Source organism: Phoca vitulina, unplaced genomic scaffold (assembly GCF_004348235.1).
Source record: "Phoca vitulina isolate PV1807 unplaced genomic scaffold, GSC_HSeal_1.0 scaffold22, whole genome shotgun sequence".
In the NCBI taxonomy this organism is placed as follows: domain Eukaryota; kingdom Metazoa; phylum Chordata; class Mammalia; order Carnivora; family Phocidae; genus Phoca; species Phoca vitulina.
In genome coordinates, this window is record NW_022589725.1 from 34,820,890 (window position 1) to 34,840,190 (window position 19,301).

General features: G+C 47.3%; 2 protein-coding genes across 6 annotated transcripts in view; one reads left to right on the top strand and one right to left on the bottom strand.

Annotated features, from left to right (window-relative positions):
* Positions 1 to 498: 498 nt before the first annotated feature.
* GZF1 (GDNF inducible zinc finger protein 1) lies at positions 499 to 11,170 on the top strand. Of its 4 annotated transcripts, none has more exons than XM_032419814.1 (6): positions 499 to 572; positions 3,232 to 4,642; positions 5,941 to 6,035; positions 7,620 to 7,787; positions 8,344 to 8,501; positions 8,842 to 11,170. In XM_032419814.1, exons 2-6 carry the CDS (start codon positions 3,255 to 3,257, stop codon positions 9,190 to 9,192), a joined length of 2,160 nt encoding a protein of 719 aa, XP_032275705.1. In that variant the 5' UTR covers positions 499 to 572; positions 3,232 to 3,254; the 3' UTR covers positions 9,193 to 11,170. The 4 variants fall into 4 exon arrangements, with proteins under 4 accessions (XP_032275705.1, XP_032275704.1, XP_032275706.1 ...); XM_032419813.1 differs by lacking the exon at positions 499 to 572 and adding an exon at positions 897 to 963; XM_032419815.1 differs by lacking the exon at positions 499 to 572 and adding an exon at positions 1,031 to 1,130.
* Positions 11,171 to 12,720: 1,550 nt separating this feature from the next.
* NAPB (NSF attachment protein beta) overlaps positions 12,721 to 19,301 on the bottom strand; it is a 41,889-nt gene continuing 35,308 nt past the window's right edge. For both annotated transcript variants that reach the window (XM_032419373.1, XM_032419374.1), the window contains 4 exons: positions 18,141 to 18,245; positions 17,163 to 17,231; positions 16,740 to 16,790; positions 12,721 to 15,724 (listed from right to left, as the gene is read on the bottom strand). In XM_032419373.1, coding sequence (XP_032275264.1) covers positions 15,614 to 15,724; positions 16,740 to 16,790; positions 17,163 to 17,231; positions 18,141 to 18,245 — 336 coding nt within the window. In that variant the 3' untranslated portion in view covers positions 12,721 to 15,613. The remainder of the gene's footprint in view (positions 15,725 to 16,739; positions 16,791 to 17,162; positions 17,232 to 18,140; positions 18,246 to 19,301) is intronic.

The window sequence follows — 19,301 nt, forward strand, 5'->3', positions numbered from 1 at the left end:
CGCTTTGTCCGCCACCGGCCAGTCCCAGGACGCCCGCGGGACGCCCGCTCCTTCCCGGTGCCGGCCGGCGTCGTACACCCTCCCCTTCTCCGAGTGGCGGACACCGCCCGGAACTGCGCGTAGCACACGGACTACAGGCGCCACGGGCGATAGACCGAGACGGACCCAAATGTGACCACGCACCCCTCCCCCGCCCACGTGACCTTCTGGGGCTGGCCCGGCTCCGCCCCCCCGCCGCGCCAAGAACAGACGCGGAGCCGCCTTCGCGGTCTTCTGCGCAGGCGCAGACCTTGACTCGCGGCTGGTGACGCAATCCTGCGCGGACTCGGGCCCCGAGCGTACGTCGAATCACGTAACCCTGTCCGCACGGCCGCTGCAGTCGGACGTGCGCGCGCAGCCCCCACCCCCAGCCACGGGAGGGGGCGGGGCCGTCTGGGGGCGGGGCGGGCCCCGCGGCGGCCAATCGGCGGCGCCCGCGCTGTTGTTCCGCCCCGCCCAGCCGGCCGTCGGTCCCCGGGGGCCTCGTCCGGTGGACGCGCGGTAGCGGTGGCGGCGGCGACGCCGGCTGGGAGGTGAGTGTGTGGCCCGCGGGCCGTCCGGGCTTCTCGCCGCAGCCGCTGCCTCCCGACTTGTCTGGGCGTGGTGAGCGGGCCGGCCGCGCGTGCCCTTGAGGAGAAGCGGCGGGCCTTGGGGGCGCAGGAGTCGGGGGCGGCCCGGGGTCGGAGGTCCAGGCCCGATCACGCGGGCGCCGTGGATGCCCGCGGCCCAGCAGGCACCGGATCCGTTTGCAGAGGGGCGTGTGTCCCGCTAAAGTGTGCGGGTCAGAGGGGCCGAGGGGGCGGGGGCGTGCGCCGTCGGAGCGCGATGCGGACCCGGACGCGGCCGGGCGGGAGCGCCGCACCCTCCTTAGTGCGGAGGAGCGGCGGAGAACGGCCGGCGGGAGGGAGATGCTCTGGGACGGAGGTGCGGCCGAGCGCCAGCCAATTACAGTGGGAGATGCAGCTGTCACCCAGGCCAGAGGATTCTTGTCGCCATGATCACTGCCTTCCCTTCCTGTGCTCAGACAGGATGGGAAATCATGCTCAGAAACCACTTTATTGATTGACTCAGAAATCGCTGTCAGGCCGCCTGTAGGTTCGCACGTCTGCTTAAGGGCCCGGTTGGCAGAGGTTTGGGGAAGTGGAGGGCTGCTGGTGAGGATGGACAGCAGGTTGAGCAAGCCCTCTGCAGCCATTTCTCCGAGGCTGGGGCTGGAATCAGTGACAGTCCTTGGCGTAGTGTACCGCCCCTCCCCCGCCTCACCCATCTGAGCTTGGTGGGTGTTTTCAGTTGACTGTGGAGGCTTCTTCCGGTGACTGCTCAGGTCTCCTGGATGTTCTTGTTACAGTTGAACTCTCAGAGGACAGTCTTTTTTCATGTTTGGGGGTGGCCTGGTGGTTGTAGGAAGCCAGCTGTAGCCCCAGGTACTGGAAACAGTATCACTGGTGGGACTGGAGAACTGGGTAGAGGTGAGGCTCGTTATCCAGGGAAGATGAAGACAAGTTCTGCCCTAGACATGTTGAATCGGAGGCAACATCTAAGATCTGGCTGAAGGGGGATAGAAGGAGGACAGGTACTTTGGACAGGTGGTGGAGATTTAGGAACTAAAACGTACTGTGAAAAGGGAGGTAGATTCTAGAGCATAAGGTTGGGTGCATCTTGAGAAAGTACCTAGTCAGGGAGTCTGAGGAAAGAGTAGCTCCATTAAAGCAGAAGTGACCCATGCTGGTGTGGGGTGCCGTGGAAGCCAGGGGGAGGAGACCTTGGTGTGGGGAGTGCAGTCTGCAGTGTCCACAGCTGTGGAAAGATCTAGGGAGGAAAAGCAGCTCTTTGCATTTGGCACTGCTGAGGTGAGGGGCATGCTGAGCAGTTTCAGTGTGAGTCCAGAGTCCCACCAGGCCCAGGCTCAAGTGCCAGCCCGACCACTTACTGTTACCTTGTTAGTTCCTCTTCTGTGAAATGGGGATGGTAATAGCGACAGTGGCACCTAGTTCTGGTGTATGGGAAGCCAGTAGCAGTAGCTTACAAGCCTCAGGTGAGGCTGTAAGCACTTGGCATGTTTGTACTCACTGGAGCCTCGTGGGCTCTGGCAGTTTTCTACAAAGGAGCAGACTCTGGTTCAGAGAAATTAAGTTACTTGCTCAAGGTAGCACAGCTCGTGAAATTATTCTCGTAGAGTAGCGGTAATTCACTTATGAGGTGTTTAGGGGTGCTGGAAATGGCCGTGGATTGTGGACTACTTTTTTATGAAGTTTTCCTCATGGAAAGTAGTTATTTATTTAGTTGGTTGTTTTCATTTCTTTTTTCCTTTTTAAAAAAAAAATTTATTTATTGTCAGAGAGAGAGAGAGAGCGCGTGCGCACAAGCAGGGAGAGCGGCAGGCAGAGGGAGAAGCAGGCTCCCTGCTGAGCAAGGAACCCGATGTGGGACTCGATCCCAGGACCCTGGGATCATGACCTGAGCCGAAGGCAGACACCTAACCGACTGAGCCACCCAGGCGTCCCAAGTTGGTTGTTTTCTTTTTTTCTTATTTTATTTTATTTTATCTTATTTTATCATATTTTATTTTATTTCTTTATGAGAGAGAGAGAGCACGGGGAGGGGCAGAGGGAGAGGGAGAAGCAGGCTCCCGGCTGAGCAGGGAGCCCGATGCGGGACTCGATTCCAGGACCCTGGGATCATGACCTGAGCCGAAGGCAGTCAACCTACTGAGCCACCCAGGCACCCCAAGTTGGTTGTTTTCAAAGGCAGACATGATTCTCTAAGGTTTGGTGGACACGTGTTTTATTTTAATTATTTGGTTTCCTGGTCAAAGAGCTAGAGATTATTGTTGCTATAAGTTCTGTTACGGTTTTGAGGTCTGTGTCTGTAAGCAAGTTAGAAAATGACCTAGATAAGCAATTACTGCTGTACTATATTTCATTAAGCGTCACTTTGGTCAATTATGTTTATCATTGGGAGAAACCCTAGTAATATTTTTTGTGTGTGTGCAAACATTATCTTATGAGGGGGCATTAGGACTTCACTTTAGAACCCTCTAAGAAGTGGTGTGATTTATATCTTTAGCTGAGGAAAGCTACGTTTTGGCTGTTAATCAGTTTATATCCTCTAGAGAACTGAAATAATCCTAATTTTTAATCCTTTCACTTCAGTGTTTGCTCAGGCTTGAATAATTCTTGTTTCTGTTTTCAGAGCTGTTATTAGAAAGAAGAAACATGGAAAGTGGCGCAGTTCTGCTGGAATCCAAATCCTCACCGTTCAACCTTCTGCATGAAATGCATCAGCTACGCCTTCTCGGTCACCTGTGTGATGTGACTGTCAGTGTGGAGTACCAGGGCGTCCGCGAAGAGTTCATGGCTCATAAGGCGGTGCTGGCAGCCACCAGCAAGTTCTTTAAGGAGATGTTCCTTAATGAGAAGACTGTGGATGGTACGAGGACTAACGTCTACCTAAATGAAGTGCAAGTTGTTGACTTTGCCTCGTTTCTCGAATTTGTGTACACTGCAAAGGTACAGGTAGAAGAAGATCGGGTGCAGCGAATGCTGGAAATGGCTGAGAAACTAAAATGTCTGGACTTATCGGAAACTTGTTTTCAGTTGAAGAAACAGATGTTAGAGTCTGTACTTCTGGAGTTGCAGAACTTCTCTGAGTCTCAGGAGGCAGAAGGGAGCAGTGGCTCCCAAGCTGCTGTTGCTCCCGACCCCAGGGCAAGTCCCCCCGGGGACAGTCCTCTCCCTAACGGCCTCGGGGATTCCTCAGATCCCCTAGTGGAGACAATCAGCAATGGCGTGTTGCCAGATGTGCCCCCGAGGAAGTCCAAGGAGAAGCCAGACAAGAAAAAAGATGCAGTCAAGCCTCCCTACCCGAAAATCAGAAGGGCCAGCGGAAGGCTGGCTGGAAGAAAGGTGTTTGTGGAAATCCCTAAAAAGAAATACACGAGAAGGCTGCGGGAGCAGCAGAAAAGTGCGGAGGACGACATGGGGGATGCCCGCGGCCCCCAGGACCCCGACCCGGAGGCCATAGGAGCAGAGATGGAGCCCGTCCCGAAACGTGAGGAGTGCGGCGTGGGGGTGGGGGTGGAGGCGGCACAGGTGCTGCCGAAAGCAGGCGGCAGGGAGGACGCAGGCCGCGGGGAGGGGGAGGACGACGACGACGAGGACGAGGAGGGCGAGAAGAGGAAGAGCAACTTCAAGTGCACTATCTGTGAAAAAGCCTTTCTGTACGAGAAGAGCTTCCTGAAGCACATCCGGCACCACCACGGGGTGGCCACCGAGGTGGTGCATCGCTGCGACACGTGCGGCCAGACCTTTGCCAACCGCTGCAACCTCAAGAGCCACCAGCGCCACGTGCACAGCAGCGAGCGCCACTTCCCGTGCGAGCTGTGCGGCAAGAAGTTCAAGAGGAAGAAGGACGTCAAGCGGCACGTGGTGCAGGTGCACGAGGGCGGCGGCGAGCGGCACCAGTGCCAGCAGTGCGGCAAGGGCCTGAGCTCCAAGACGGCGCTGCGGCTGCACGAGCGGACGCACACGGGCCACAAGCCGTACGGCTGCACCGAGTGCGAGGCCAAGTTCTCGCAGCCCTCGGCGCTGAAGACCCACATGAGGTAGGGCCGCGGCCGCCGGGCCGGAGCCGCTGCGAGGGTGCTCTTTGCCCGCCATGCGGCCTGTTTGTGTGCTGGGGCTGGGGGTGCGGAGAGATGGAGGTCGTTCTAGGGTTTGACCCGCGTGGCTGTGTCTGCAGACGTTCCACTTCGTAATTTGTGCCCTCTAGAAATGGGGGGCGGAGCTGCTTTGGGACGTCTGTGAATTCTCTTCTCCACTCGGCCTTCCTACAGGCCCCAGGCTGATGGCCGTCCCCCTCACCCTGTGCCCAGTGCCAGCGCAGAAGCCTGGACACAGAACCCAGGCCCCGCCTGTCTTGTCGCACGGCCACTGCAGGCCAGTCTCTCCCGATCCCAGAGTAGCCTCTGGAGCTTACGGTGCCCGCCATGCTTATGCTTGAGGGCCGTTCGGGCTAATGACCATCATTGTTGTTTTCCTGACTCTTCATTGAGAACTTGGGCCTGTGACCAGCTGGGTCCCACGGTCCCATTAAAGACCTCCGTGAGAGGACGTTTAGGGCTTTAGGACACTCCTCTGGTCGTAGGTGTTCGTTCTCGGGGCTTGGAAAGTGCCACTGGTTAGTCTAACCTCCAGAATCAGGACAGTGTTTTCTGTTCATAATTTTTGAACTGTAGGTGGGGTACACCAGTTTTTAAATAGGTTTCCTTCCAGTGCTGACTGTTCATGCTTGAAATCCAGACAAGCAGTTTCTCCTGTATCGTAGACCTGCCGTCAGGCTGGGGCGTCTTTGGGGTGGTAGCCTGGCGTTCATTGATTTTTACTCTGTGATCAGTTAAAACCTTGGCGTAGGAAGTGCGCAGTGAGTCGTGGTTGATGGCTGCTTCGTACTGGTTGTGAAACTCAAATGCTGGTGCACGCTCCTCAGAAACCAGCTTTCCTCAGCATTTTGAAACCGTTCTTTCTGGACTGGTCACGTCGTCTTAGGAATCGACGGTAATGTTTTTGATCACACGGTGCTTGGTCAGCCGTAGTCCCCAGGCTGTCTGTGGTCGATCACTCTGATGAGGAAGCTTTGTAAATACTGCACGGTACTATTCAGTGGTGAAGAGAGCGAGCAAAGGCGAGTGTCTGCTGGCCGGGGCCGTGCAGCGCCCCCCGCCCGGCCGGCCTCCCGCGGAAATGGACTTGGGGATGGAGGTCGTGGGCCTGTGTATTTCCACTTCAGCCGTTCCCATTCGGTCTCTTGGAATAACCGTCTTTGCAGGCTAGCGTGGAAATTGTATTGCAAAGTGAGCTTTGAGATACATCCTAAGTTATCATCTGAATGTTGTACTTTCAGAATTCATACAGGGGAAAAACCTTTTGTCTGTGATGAATGTGGTGCAAGATTCACTCAGAACCACATGCTGATTTATCATAAAAGGTGTCACACAGGTAAATACTCAATGCTGTTGTGCTTGAATGTCTTTCTAGCTGTAGAAGAAACTGCCATTTAATATAGAAGTTGGCATCTACCAAAGTGGTGCAGGCTAAGGCCGTGATATAGCTTTTCCATCTCATAAGTGAGCAAGAACGACCAGCTCACACATGCCCGGGGCTCCGGTGCTGGCGTGCTCGTGGCGGAGGCCTGTGCACACTGGGCGCTGGGAGCCGGCATGCGAGTCTGACGTATCCAGAGGTGTGAAACAGCTCCTCTGTTCTAGCCCCAGATTCTATTTCCAGGAATCTGCCTTAAAGAAGTTGTTCAAAATATGGGAAAAGCTATAGGCTGTCATCCCCCTTCTTGCTCTCCCTAATAACAGAGCGTTGAAACAGCCTGATTGTCCAACCACAAGGAAGTGGTTCAGTAAACTGGTAAATCCATCCCTTCACGGCGCCCGATGGGGCCACTCCCAGGGCTCTGAATGTTAGGAAAAACACCTATGTTGGATGTGGACTGGAAAATGGACAATTATGCAGACAGCTAATCCCAGCTACATTGAAAACCTGCACATAAAAGACTGGATGAAAATAAATTGGTATATAATGTTTGAGGTGGTGGGATTATCTCATTTCTATTTTTCAAAATTTTGCGATGTGATTTTATTACGTGAGGGAGAAAATTTAAGTTGACTTTATTCAAATTCAGCACAGCGATGCTGAGGTTCAGAACCTTGTATAGGATACAGAATCTAACTGTTGTACACTGCTATTATCATACTAACCCAGTTCTTTCTTGCTTGCATTTTAAAATTTTTATCTCTGAACACTGCCATGTGAGCCTCAAGTTCAAATGCAGGCGAGGCAGAGCTGAGGCATTTAATGATGGGAATTACTGAGACTCTAAAATGAGAATTGGTGCCTAATGGAAGATTGGGGGTGGAGGTGAGGTCAGGTCACACCGAAGCATTAAGCGAGAACCAGTCATTTGATGAAAATATTAATGTACTCAGGTTCTGTTAACGCCAGTATTTTTATTTTGATGTTTGTAAAGTCAGGGGTACACCTAATAATCGGATGAGTCTGATTTGTGGGATTAAAAGACTCAAACTATACAACATGAAGTGGGAACATTTTTCTCCTATTCTGCAACCCAGCCCAGGTTGATTGGAGTTGCTGCCCCAGAGCAGCAGTGCATACGTGTCCAAGTAAAAACTTCCTCTCCTCTCAAGGGGCTTTTGCCCCGATAAAGTGCCACATGAGTGCTGCTTTGAAAAATCCAACAATTCCCCCAAACAGATTGTAAGGTTAATTTCTTGTTTGGAATGACTAAGTTTCCAAAATGTGGGCTGACTGAATGATCTAATTCTAGGCTAGTGGAACCCTTTTTGGGATTCCCAAGGCCATTTTACCTGAACTTTGAGGAAGTAGCAGGCATCTTACACGAATAGATGTTTTAGGACAGTTTGAACTAGAAGCTGTCGCGTGCTGCCCAGCACGGTGCTTCTGAGTTCATGTGTGTTCTAGAGTGTGGGCCAGCTTGTCAGGTGTTCTGGTGCCTGTATCGTTTCTAACTTTCCGTCTCATCTTTTCGTGTAGGTGAAAGACCTTTTATGTGTGAAACATGTGGCAAGAGTTTTGCTTCTAAGGAGTATTTAAAACATCACAATAGAATCCATACTGGATCCAAACCCTTTAAATGTGAAGTTTGTTTCAGGACTTTTGCCCAGCGGAATTCGCTCTACCAGCACATTAAAGTCCATACAGGTATGGCTGGCGTGTCGTCAGGGAAGGGAGTTCAGTGTGGCAAGGATAATGTCCCAAAAGTTTTTGATTTACTAGAAAACTGTTTGGAATTTAGCGTTGTTTTGTGTGTCATAATAGCATTTTTAAATTTCTGAGTTTCTAGTTTCTGGCCCTGACAAACTGGAAAGGTATGAGTGTTTGGATGTGGATATGTGGACATTTTTAACATTTTCAGATTAGAAGTCAGGGTAATGGTCTATACATATTCGTGTACACACACACACAAATCCAGTTATTACGGGACTTGGAATTTTATATTCCGTTACTGCGGAAAACAGGTGAACTTCTGTAGATGTAGTAGCAGCTTTTGGCTTTGGCACTTTTTGGGTGGAGACCATAAATCCTGGTATTAGAGGGATAGATTTGTACCTGTCAGTTGACTCTCGAGTCATTCCCAGCGTAGCCTCCCTGCTGCTGCTTGCCAGTGGGCCCCAGCAGCATGACTGCAGAGCGTTTCAGAACTCAGCACAGTAGGCTGGGGAGACCAACCAGTGGCTTTCTTCCCTTCCCATCTCAGGGGAACGTCCTTATTGCTGTGACCAGTGTGGGAAGCAGTTCACCCAGCTCAACGCTCTCCAGCGTCACCATCGCATCCACACGGGGGAGAAGCCATTCATGTGCAACGCGTGCGGGCGGACATTCACCGACAAGTCCACCCTCCGGCGGCATACCTCGGTAAGCAGTGGCGCGGCTTCCGCGGGGCCCGTCGCTGGTCCCCAGGTACACGTAACTCTAGACAGTCAGAAATGCCGGCCATCATTCCATACGGTGGTCGTCGAAGATAGTGGGCCTCTCCTTTTCAGGTTTTCCCTGCAGGGAGTACATTCCCAGTGTGAACGGAGAACCAAGTCTCAGGGCCCCAAAGGCACAATCTGTGATAAGTGAGATTTGGCCATTAGTGAAAGGGTATTTTGCTACGGTGGAAACTAAATTTAAGTTGAAAAGAGACCATTGTTTTGAAAGATGCACTTGTTCAGAGACACGTTGTGACTTCTGTTTTGTGTTTGATTTGTAGATACATGATAAGAATACTCCATGGAAGTCTTTCCTTGTTATTGTAGATGGCTCACCCAAGAATGATGACGCGCACAAGACTGAGCAGCCGGATGAAGAATATACGCCATCCAAACTTTCAGATAAATTGCTGTCTTTTGCAGAAAATGGCCACTTTCACAACCTCGCCACAGTCCAAGGCAGTGTACCCACGGTGCACGAGGACAGTTCTGCAGACACGGCCTGCAAGTCGGACGATTGCGTGGTGTCTCAGGACACGCTGCTGGCCACCACCATCAGTGAGCTTAGCGAGCTGACTCCTCAGACAGACCCGATGCCTGCACAGCTTCACGCGCTGACTGACATGGAATGAGAGCTTAATTACCTGCCAGGCAGATCCTACGCTGCGTCTCCGCGTGTGTGATTGCTGTATGCAGGTTAATGTCAGGGGCTAAGGCGAAGAACTGTGTGTGGGCAGAGTGAGCAAGAATACCTTCTGCACATTTTCCTGAATCTCTGCTAACTTGCACGTCTTTATCAAAGCATTTTTAGAGCTTCCCCTTAAAAATCCCAGTCTGCATGATCTCAGCTACGCTTGATCGACAAACAAGGCATTTAACATTACCTCACTGGATCCTGGTGCAGGTTATATGCATAATGCTTGTCCTGATGTGTAGGAAGTTTGGACAACTACATAACTGTAGAATACAGAGCCCTGGCCCAGCTCATGAAGTTACTGTTAGTGATCTCCCTGGTCTCTCAGCCTGCCTTACCCTTCTGTGTGGGTTTAGTTCTCTGATAATTTTAAGCTATTTTTCTAGCAAGCTGAAATAAAACTGGGACCATGTATTTTCAGCTCTTTCCTGTTGAACAGAAGCAAGTCCGTTTTGCTCTGGAGACCCTTGAGTTGTACTGAAGAAATGGATGGTTGCATTCGTTCCCCTCCACCTCCTGTCTGTAGGCACTAAAAAAGGAATGACAAATTGAACACTTGAAAAATGGCTTCGTATAATCTGTACTCAGAGCACATTCGCAGCTAGGAAGTTGGCCATAGAATAACTGCTGAAATGAAGTGTGGCTGTTGGGTTTCATTCCTAAAGTCTGATTAGGTAAAAGCTGTCCTACCAAAGATTCTAGCAGCAAATGGTGTAGTAGGTTTTGCAGAGGTGTGAAAGTGAAGTAAGAGGCTTTAGAACACTTGAAACACTGTGGAGTGCTTTTACTCACAAGTAGCAATGAGGTGATCTGGCAAATCTTAGAACACAGAGTGTTAGTATTTTTGGCTGGGTTTTCCTGACTTACTCTGTGATTTTCAGAAACCTAGAATTTCTCATTTACGTATCAAGAGCTTGAAACAGGCAAGTAATTCCCACACATTTGTTTCCTTGGGAACATGTGAGCATATAAGCAGAAGGGACCAAAAGCCTTGGAGTGTCTTTGATTATGCCTTAAGAGTGGATTGTGAAGAACCAGGCACTTTGTCTTCAGTGCTCCTGTGGCCGGCTCCTGCTGGCCGCCTGCTTAAAATGAATTTGCAGTGAAGTTAATTCTGCTGTATTTGCTAAGCCCGATTCTTGGTTCCAGTGGCTTGGGTGTGTTGCCGCATGCTAAGTGCTTTGACTCACATGTAACCCTAAACATAATAATTTAAAGAGAGAACCCCGAAGAATTCTTTTGTTCACTAGTTGCTCTTTTTCTTATGTTTTAATTTATTAAACTGGCTGTGAAAACGTTCACTTTCTGAGAGAAAGGTACTTTATCCTAAGTTCCAGGATGAAGACACAGTTGCACTATGCCAGAAACTAATGTGGGAAGACTCTCCCGAAATGCTTATTTTGTTCTAACTTGTAACATGTTAAGTAAATACGAAAGCCACTCTAAGATGTTTTAGAGGTGCTGATAACATGTTTCACACTTGCTCTTGAAGATGGCAGTACTGAATTTTCAATGATGACAGCATATCCTGGTTGTGTTTACAGAACAACAAAGCTGTCACACAACCATTTTACTTTTGGTAAGAGAATGAGCCTGCCCAGCTGATGTACTGTTTCATGGAATAAAGTCATCTTAATGAGAAGGAATTTAAATAATAGATTATTTTGTTACCTACTGGAAGAATTTTTGTCTTGAATTTGTTTCTTTAGAAATTCTACAAAAAATCGTTTAATGTGTTAATAAATGTTTGCTTTCTAAAAAGTTTGGCAGGTCTACAGTTTATTTCCACTGTTAGAATCTAGGCTCTGTAGAAATAAGATTCTTAATTGGAACAAGTGTAATTCTCTTCCATTTCATGGGTAATGAAATGTAAAATCAGGATCCGTAGTCCTAGGATTGTCTCCATAACTGCCTGGACTGCGTAATGACTCCACAGACGTGAAAGCCTGGTGGTGAGGGATGCTGGCCTCTGCCTGCAGGGGTAGTATGCCGTGTAGTTGGTGCTGGGGCGGCCGCCGAAAGGCCTCTTCAGTGATGTGACAGTCTCCGTCACGGGCATGTCTCCAACTAGACCCATTTCTTTGTCCTTCCCAGGAGGGTAAGGCTGCGCCTGAGAGCGGAGAAATGCAAAAACCCTGCAGAAGACGCAGCACAGAGGGATTTGTGGGTGTCGTGATTCCTCCTAATCCAAGTACAGTCCTGCTGAGAGAAAGCAAGGCTGGCCTCTGAGTATGTGGGTCCCAAAAGCGTAATCAGAAAGTGCCCAGGGTGTGGGTGCTGCTCCTCCCAGAGCATCATGAAAGGTGACTGCAGGGTGATTTTAGTGCCTTCCAAACATTTTGTGGGAAATGCTCTCAGCACAAAGTCCAAAGCATTCTGCCACCTTGGATTTTACCAAAATTTGTTGTACAGAATTTGAAGAAGAAAGCCATGTTGTGGTGGAGGTGGCTGGGGAAGACCTTTATACTAATTGACTTTAATAGAAATGTGGTTTTGCTGTAGGTGATAATCCAAACCAACAAATTTGGGTGTAAGTTTTAATTCTAACCGGTTCAGTTTTACACCTTGCCACACCAGGGACATTTTTTGAGACCAAATGTGTGCTTGTCTCTAACTAAACTTGATGGTGTTCATGTTACTTGAAGTAACAATATTGTTTCAGTGGGGAGTATGGGGCCTGGGGCACTCATGCAAAGAGTCATTTGTTCACTTGTACCAAACAGGCTGCAAATAACCAGGCAGGCTACAAACGTGGCTCAGAGGGCCATCTGGCATATCATCTAGTTGAGCCCCAGAAATCATCCACTCACTTCTGCCAATCTGTACAGGGACCCTTTACCACAGCTGGCAAAGCCAGGTTTTTAAAACACCGTGGTGGCTTCCATTAGGAAAAGACTCTGAGAAGAGACATCTGAATGAGAACTAAACGAGAATAACTTCTCAGAATGCCTAGACTGGAAGAGCCTGTTCTACCATTCATTTTTTAAAACTTGCTTTGAATTATCTTTAAGTTGTTGTGAATATATTGATGGACCTGACCACTGTTCACTGAGGGGAGGAGCTGGCCCGTAAGAGCTCCTGCCCCCAACCACATCCTCCTCCTCCCCAGAACTTGAGGCCCGAATGGCCTGTGGCTTGACCTGCCCCAGGGGCGCGTGTCGCCCCATACAGACATCCTGCAGAGTTACACGAACACCCGCACTGTGAACAGACTTGAGGGGCTTCAGGGTTCCTCACCCCCCCACCTAACAGTCTTCTAGAAACCCTCCCTCCCTGCACCTGGCAGGTGACTGGGGCCTAAGGGATGCCAGCAAGAGTCCCTTGCCAGGGGTGGCCAGAAGGGACGACACCGTGCAACCCAGGGATTGCACCTACAGGCTGGAACCAAGGCTTCTGGGAACAACTTAAAAGAAAGAAAGCTACTCTTGATTTGTGTAAATTTACACAGGAAAGACCCATCAAAATATTACTCATAATTTCCACTTTATTTTCTGTACAGGGTGACATAAAACATACTCTTTCTGCTAAGGTAGAGTGATCGTCACATGGTTAGTTTTCACAACATAATCCTCTACCAGAGAACACGAGGGAGGAGACCCTGCAGTGCCCGACACCGCACTTCGCAGGTGAGAGCCCGCTCCGGGGCACAGCTCCCACTGCAGGCAGGTGGGTCGCAGGCGGCATGCTGCGCTGCCGGGTCCCCCGAAGGAAGCCACAGAGGTTTGCATTTGGACATTTTAAATGCACAGTATCAGAGAAAACAATAAATGCACACACTTTGGTTACAGGGATGGCATCACACACGGTCACAACTGTGCAAAAATACAGTTTTCAAATCATTAAATAAAAAAGGAACTCACACAAGCTATAAAAATGTTGCCACAAAAAGCAAAGCTTTCCTGTAAGAAATTTTAACTGACTCTATGAACTAACCCCAGATTTGCTAAAATACAAGAACCGGAACATAAATAGTCATTATATTTTATTCATAAAGAACATTCTGTAACTCCTGAAAACCTAACTCGGGCCTCTGAGTCATGGTACTACCCTATGTTAATGGGACACTTCAAAGGAAGGAAGTTTGGATAATGTTAATGGGACTTTTTCTTCTCATTTTCCTTTTATCTTCTGGCAGTTCTGTTCTAGCCATTACAATTATTTTTACTCTTTTCATTAAAAACAAAAAATTCTTAACCCAGCCACTGATCCCAGTGTTTATTTCAAGACAAACAAGCAACTCTCCAACTGACATAACAAAATGGTACCAGTACTGTTTTTACAAACCCCACCTCTTTCTCAGACAGGGATCTGACAGGGGACCACGATGAAAGCTAAAGGAATCCTCTTAAGAGAAATCATTTGGTTCCTACTTTCAGTGGTCAGACCAGACGGTCCTTTTAACAAGTGAAAACAAACCTTGCACACTAGTGATGAAACAAGCAGGCTGGCAGGCTAGGATTTAAATGCTCTCCAGATGGGACAGACTTACAGCCTGAGGACACAGGCAACAAAAGGAACCCCCATGCCTCACTTTCACAAAAGTGCATTTGGCTGGTTGTGGAACAGATGAGGCATAGGAACCCACTCTCTGCTCTAATCATTTCTTTGTTAGAGAGTCTGACCGGAAGTGAAGTACCACCAAATGGGCTGCATTCCAAATTGTACCGTAAGTGATAGCCAGCTTTCTTCTAAGAATCCCAGAACTTTGAAGGGAGGAACATTCATCATATCCCAGGGTGCAAGGCCAGAGTGTCCACGTCTTCTGGTCCATTCGGCCCACACTGTGACATCTCTGACCTTCCTCCCCACCAGGCTGTGTTGGCACAGGTGGCCCTACATGCAGCCAGGAAATCCGCAGCCACCTGAGGGACAGCCTCCACTACCAGGCCCCAGCTGGCCCTTTCCAGCTACTTTCTCCTTCATCTCAGCCCGACCCGAGCACCATCCCCTTGCCTTCCTCCACACTCAGCCCATTTCGTGGCCACACTCTCTACTTCTGCCCAACAAAAGCCTACCAATCCCAGTGGAGGGACATCCAAAAATGAAAACATCCTTCAAATGCCAGTTTCCATCTGACCTAACATGGGAAATTTCATTACCTGTCTTTAATGACAGCTGCATAATTTAGAAAGACCCACAAGCTAGGACTGGCAAAAAATACATGTCAAACTTAAGTCAGTTAAGCATAAAAATACACACAGAGAAGATTCCGGAAACAAGACCATGTCTAAAACACAGTATCTGCATGTAAGTTCATAAATCAATAAGCACATATTATGTAACCCAAAACGACATACTAAATTCAAACATACAAGCCAAAACAATCCCATTAGCCGAGAGGAAAATCAATTCTCCCCAGAAGCTGGTTGCCCTTCTTCCCCAACTGGACACATAGTAAACCTCTGTACTGTATTTACCCCACCTAACCCATCACGTTCAATAAAAGGGTAAAATTAATGACCCGCTCTCTCTGCGGCCTTGAAGAGGATTCACATGGTGGTGGTACACCAGCCACCGTCTCAACGTGGGTAAGTGTATGAATGTGAAAGTAAGCAAAAGGGACAGGCCAGTCAAATCACTTTTATGTGAATATAAATAAAGGGTTCCACCTCAACTACAAGTGGAAACTATCTCCAGGAAAGGGAAAAACTGTTTTGTACAGATTTCTCGTGTGTGAAGGAGTACGAATCCATCAGACTCACCCTGACATTCGCCCACAAACATCAGCAAGCCCTGCCAGGAAGCTCCCTTTTCTCACAACGTTAACTAAGTGATTCTGGCAGACCCCGGCTGTTCTGAATTTTCGCATGCATGTTAGCAAACACAACAATATAAAAAGCAAACAAATGGGTCACTAGCACCATCAAAAGAATCACGACGACAACAACAAAAACCATTTCTAGGAAGTGAAGTCATAAAGCTCATTCCTAACAACCATCCCGAACTAAACATGTACACTTAGAGAATACATCCAGGTGTGAATTTACGGAAAATATGCAAAGCATCTATTACAATGATTAGGCTGGGTACTCCAGTCCAAGAAAATGACATAAAAATACATAACAAAGTTGAACACGGGCTCTGCAAATATCAAAATAACAGGAAAAAGATTCTGAAATAGTTCTCAGAAAACTCTGGGGGCTCTGACAAGCATGAAATAGCCCATCACACCCACAATATGCACAGGAGCTTCCCAGCCATCCGCTTCACGAAGACACAAACACAGGGAGCTTAAACACACAGATGGTTTGGCTCATGTGCAACAGAAGTAAGCCATTAAATGGGCATCCCATAAAGATCATGTGGCCCTAACATGAAACTAAAGAGGAGTCAGCTGCATGCCACAAAGACATAAATGTTCACTTCAGGTCCCCATCTCCTTCTCCATCCCCTTGGATGGACTTTTTGATACGAAGCAACATGGTCGTGAGCCACTGATCTAAGCGAGATATTGAGTCAAATTCCTTCACCTAGTTTAAAAAAAGAGGAACAGGAATTAGTCTATGGAAATACAACCAAAACACAAAAAAACAACACCCCAAGCTGTTTAAACATTTCTAGTGATAATCCTTCATTTAAATCATTCATTCTAGTCTATAACTTTATTCATGAAAAATGGTTTGTTTAAATCATTCATTCCAGTTTATAACTCTCTTCATTAAAATGGTTTGTTTGTTCTGTGACTATCTGGATGGAGCTAGTGACAAGTTCCTGTGCTAAAATTTTTAAACCGCTCTGTGTGCTAACATGCTGAGCTCCTAACCACCTTTGTAACTGGAAGAGCATACTTAATGTGACAAAGGAAACGAGACCCTGTGTAAGAAAGGAACATGGAAAATTCATAGTGTTCTAATATTCACTGAACATGAATCAACGTACTTGCAGAGACAGGATATGTGAAAGTGGAATCCCTTTAACTCATTTCAATGCATTACCAGAAAGTGATATTTCAATAGGATGCAAATGGTTTGGTAGCCAAAGTGAAACGGGAAAACATTCTTTTCCACTACTGCTTCAAAGCCATGAGTAAATTAATGGAGGATACTAAGAAATCTGCTTGATTCTAAACATAAGATGGCAAATATGGGAAAACAGAAAACTAATGAGTATAAAAAAAACTCTTCCATTTCTTTTATGCCAAGAATATAGCAAAACTCTCACTGTTTTTATATTTTAAGCTGTACTTAACTGATTTTACTTTATACTTATTTATGGATCAGATTATTTTCAAAAGAAAACATTCAAACAGCAAATTTTAACAGTATGCGATAGTCTCTTAAATTTGCCTCCCAGCTAAATTCAACATGGCTAATAGAATTAAGTAATTGTAAAGATTTGTGGGATATATAAAACATGACCTTTGGGAAATACAACTTAGGCATATTGGAAAAATGTTCAAATAAACGTTCAGCACTCATACAATGAAAAGATGTTTCTGTAGTTTAAGCTTCCAAGAATGTACTGTACCCCGAATGCATAACTTACTGCTTCAGTGTAAGCTTCACTGTTCTGTTCTTCATGAGCTTCTAGAAGTTTCTGGTAGCGTAAGTATGGAAAAATTAGTTTGGTAGGCTAAAAAGTTCCACCTATGAATAGATACTTTAAATACAGAAATAGCCTTAGTATCACATCAATTGACGTTGCCAAACATCTTACAGAATAGAGAAAATACTCAAATATAAGCCATGAATTATCCCAAATCAGGGACCTAGTTTTTGTGCTAACATTTCTGAGTTGCTCGGTTTAGAACACAATGCTTATGTCCTTGACTCTGCTGGCATCTGAAACCTATTCTACAAAAGCAGGAGAGTACCAGTGCTCCTCAAAGAATTAGAGTTTCACTTTAGACCTGCTCCCACCTGACAGCAAAGGCTTTTTTTTCTTCTTCAAATTGGTGATGTTACTTACTTTCAGTAACTTACATTCCCTTGAATCAGTAAATGCTGGAAACATTTCCTCATATTTCTCAAGAGCAAGCTGAAAGAGAAAAGCCACTCATTAATGTCAAACTCACTGAATCAGGAAATAAAGCTCTTTCTATCTGAACATCTTATTACTTCAGTAAGATTTATCTGCAGCCTATTTAAATGTATAAGAAGTATGCTGTTAAACTCAACATCAAAATCAACACAGGAAACCCTATTCAATTTGAATTGCCAACTTCAGTTAAGAATAAATTTCTAAACCAGTTTTTCTGAATTAGGTTGCTGTAGAGAGGACAACATGGACCAAATCTAATTTGTAAAAACTCACAGACCAGGTGTCTGTTTCCACCCACTACATAAAGAAGCTCTTTCTTAACACTGTCCAGATTCCACATAAATCCCATTCAGACCTCTGCTTGAGTCTGGAGGGAAGGACGCCTTTCCTCTCAGCAGTTTTACTTCTGCTCTCCCAGAAGTTGGAGTGTGAAACAAAGGATGTTATTCCACTTTTATTGTCTCCTCCCTATGCCCCCTAATTTCTTTCTTTTTTCTAAAGATAGATTTATTTATTTGAGAGAGAGAGAGAGCATGAGCAGGAGGGGCAGAGAATCTCCAGCAGACTCCCTGCTAAGCAGGGAACCTGACACAGGACCCTGAGATCACAACCTGAGCTGAGACTGAGTCCGATGCTTAACCAACCGTGCCACCCAGGGGCCCCAGCCCCCTAATTTCTTTAAAGCAAAACTACCGAAGGGAACGCAGCTAGCACCTCGGCAGCGGTTTCAAGATTACAGCTGGGATGCACAGCATAGTATTACTGTTATTATTATTATTATTAATGCATGCAGTTTGGTCTTACTATAACCAATATCACCCAACAAAGCATATCATGAATGACAGAGGGCCTGAGGCCTGTTCTCATGGTAAAGTGCAGCAGAAATTGGCGCTGCGGGACTCTTACCTTGGCATTCAGTTCATCTACTATGAAGTGACAGAGGGCTGCTTTAAAGAAGTAGTCCTTTGCACTGTACTTCAACAAAGGATTATCCATGGTGTTTGCCCCAACCTAGGCACAGAAAGCAGATTTAGATTTCAAAGGTTTGCCTTCTTGTAGTAGGCAAACTGATCCTCATCTGCCCTTTAGAAAATACTTGTGTATCTTACATCAGTTTAGCTATGAATATATTCTTTTAACCCAGTATCACACACTAGACAAGAAACAATATTTAATATGTAAGTGTTAACCTGTTAAAAATGCCCGAGAAAACTTCTACTTCTACTTCCAGGAAGATGGAATAGACATTATTTTTCTCTATCCCTCCTGCTAAGAGCAACTGAAAGCCCCAGTCATTTTATATAAAACCAACACAAGGAGACTGAAAAGTAGAGACAAGACAGCAGACCAGCTAGGGACCTTGAGACACACAGAAAACACAGCAGGAGTTCTCTGGGTTTTCTTTTTCTTTCACATATCCCTAACTTGGAACAGAAAAAGCCAGCTGAAGGACCTGGAAAAGGGCAGCCTAGCAAGAAAGAAAAGTTTAGGTAATTACTGCTCTACTCCAGCCAAACACCACAGAACACTATGGCCCCACCCCTACTCACTTCAGTAAAGGCCCTAGATAGAACTGAGATGTCAATGCTTTTGAGATGCAATTGTGGAGGAACCCCAAATCCCTGCCAAGGTGGCTTCACAAAGGCCCAGAAGGGAGCCATGCCTTCATCCCTGTCAGCTCGTAATGGCCCACCCTCCTCCATCCCTGCTGTGAGGCAATGGAGACCATGTGGGGAGCCTGGGTCTCTCCTCTACCCAGCAGGAATGAGGTATCATCCCTCATCTCCCAGCAGTTGTGGTTTCAGAAGAGGCCTAGTGGAGGATTAAGACTTTTATCACCACGCAGTAGTAATGAGAACAATCCCAATGTGGTGTTGGTGGAGGGCAAGAAAGGGCGGGAATGGCCACCTCTGCCCAGCAGTGAAGCAACACACGCCCCTTCTGCTGCCAGAGCAGGGTCACAGGAAACCAGCTGAAAGAGAAGGTTTATTTATTTATTTTAAGGAAAGAGAGAGCATGAGCAGGACAGGCAGAAGGAGAGGGAGAGAGAATCTCAAGCAGACTCCG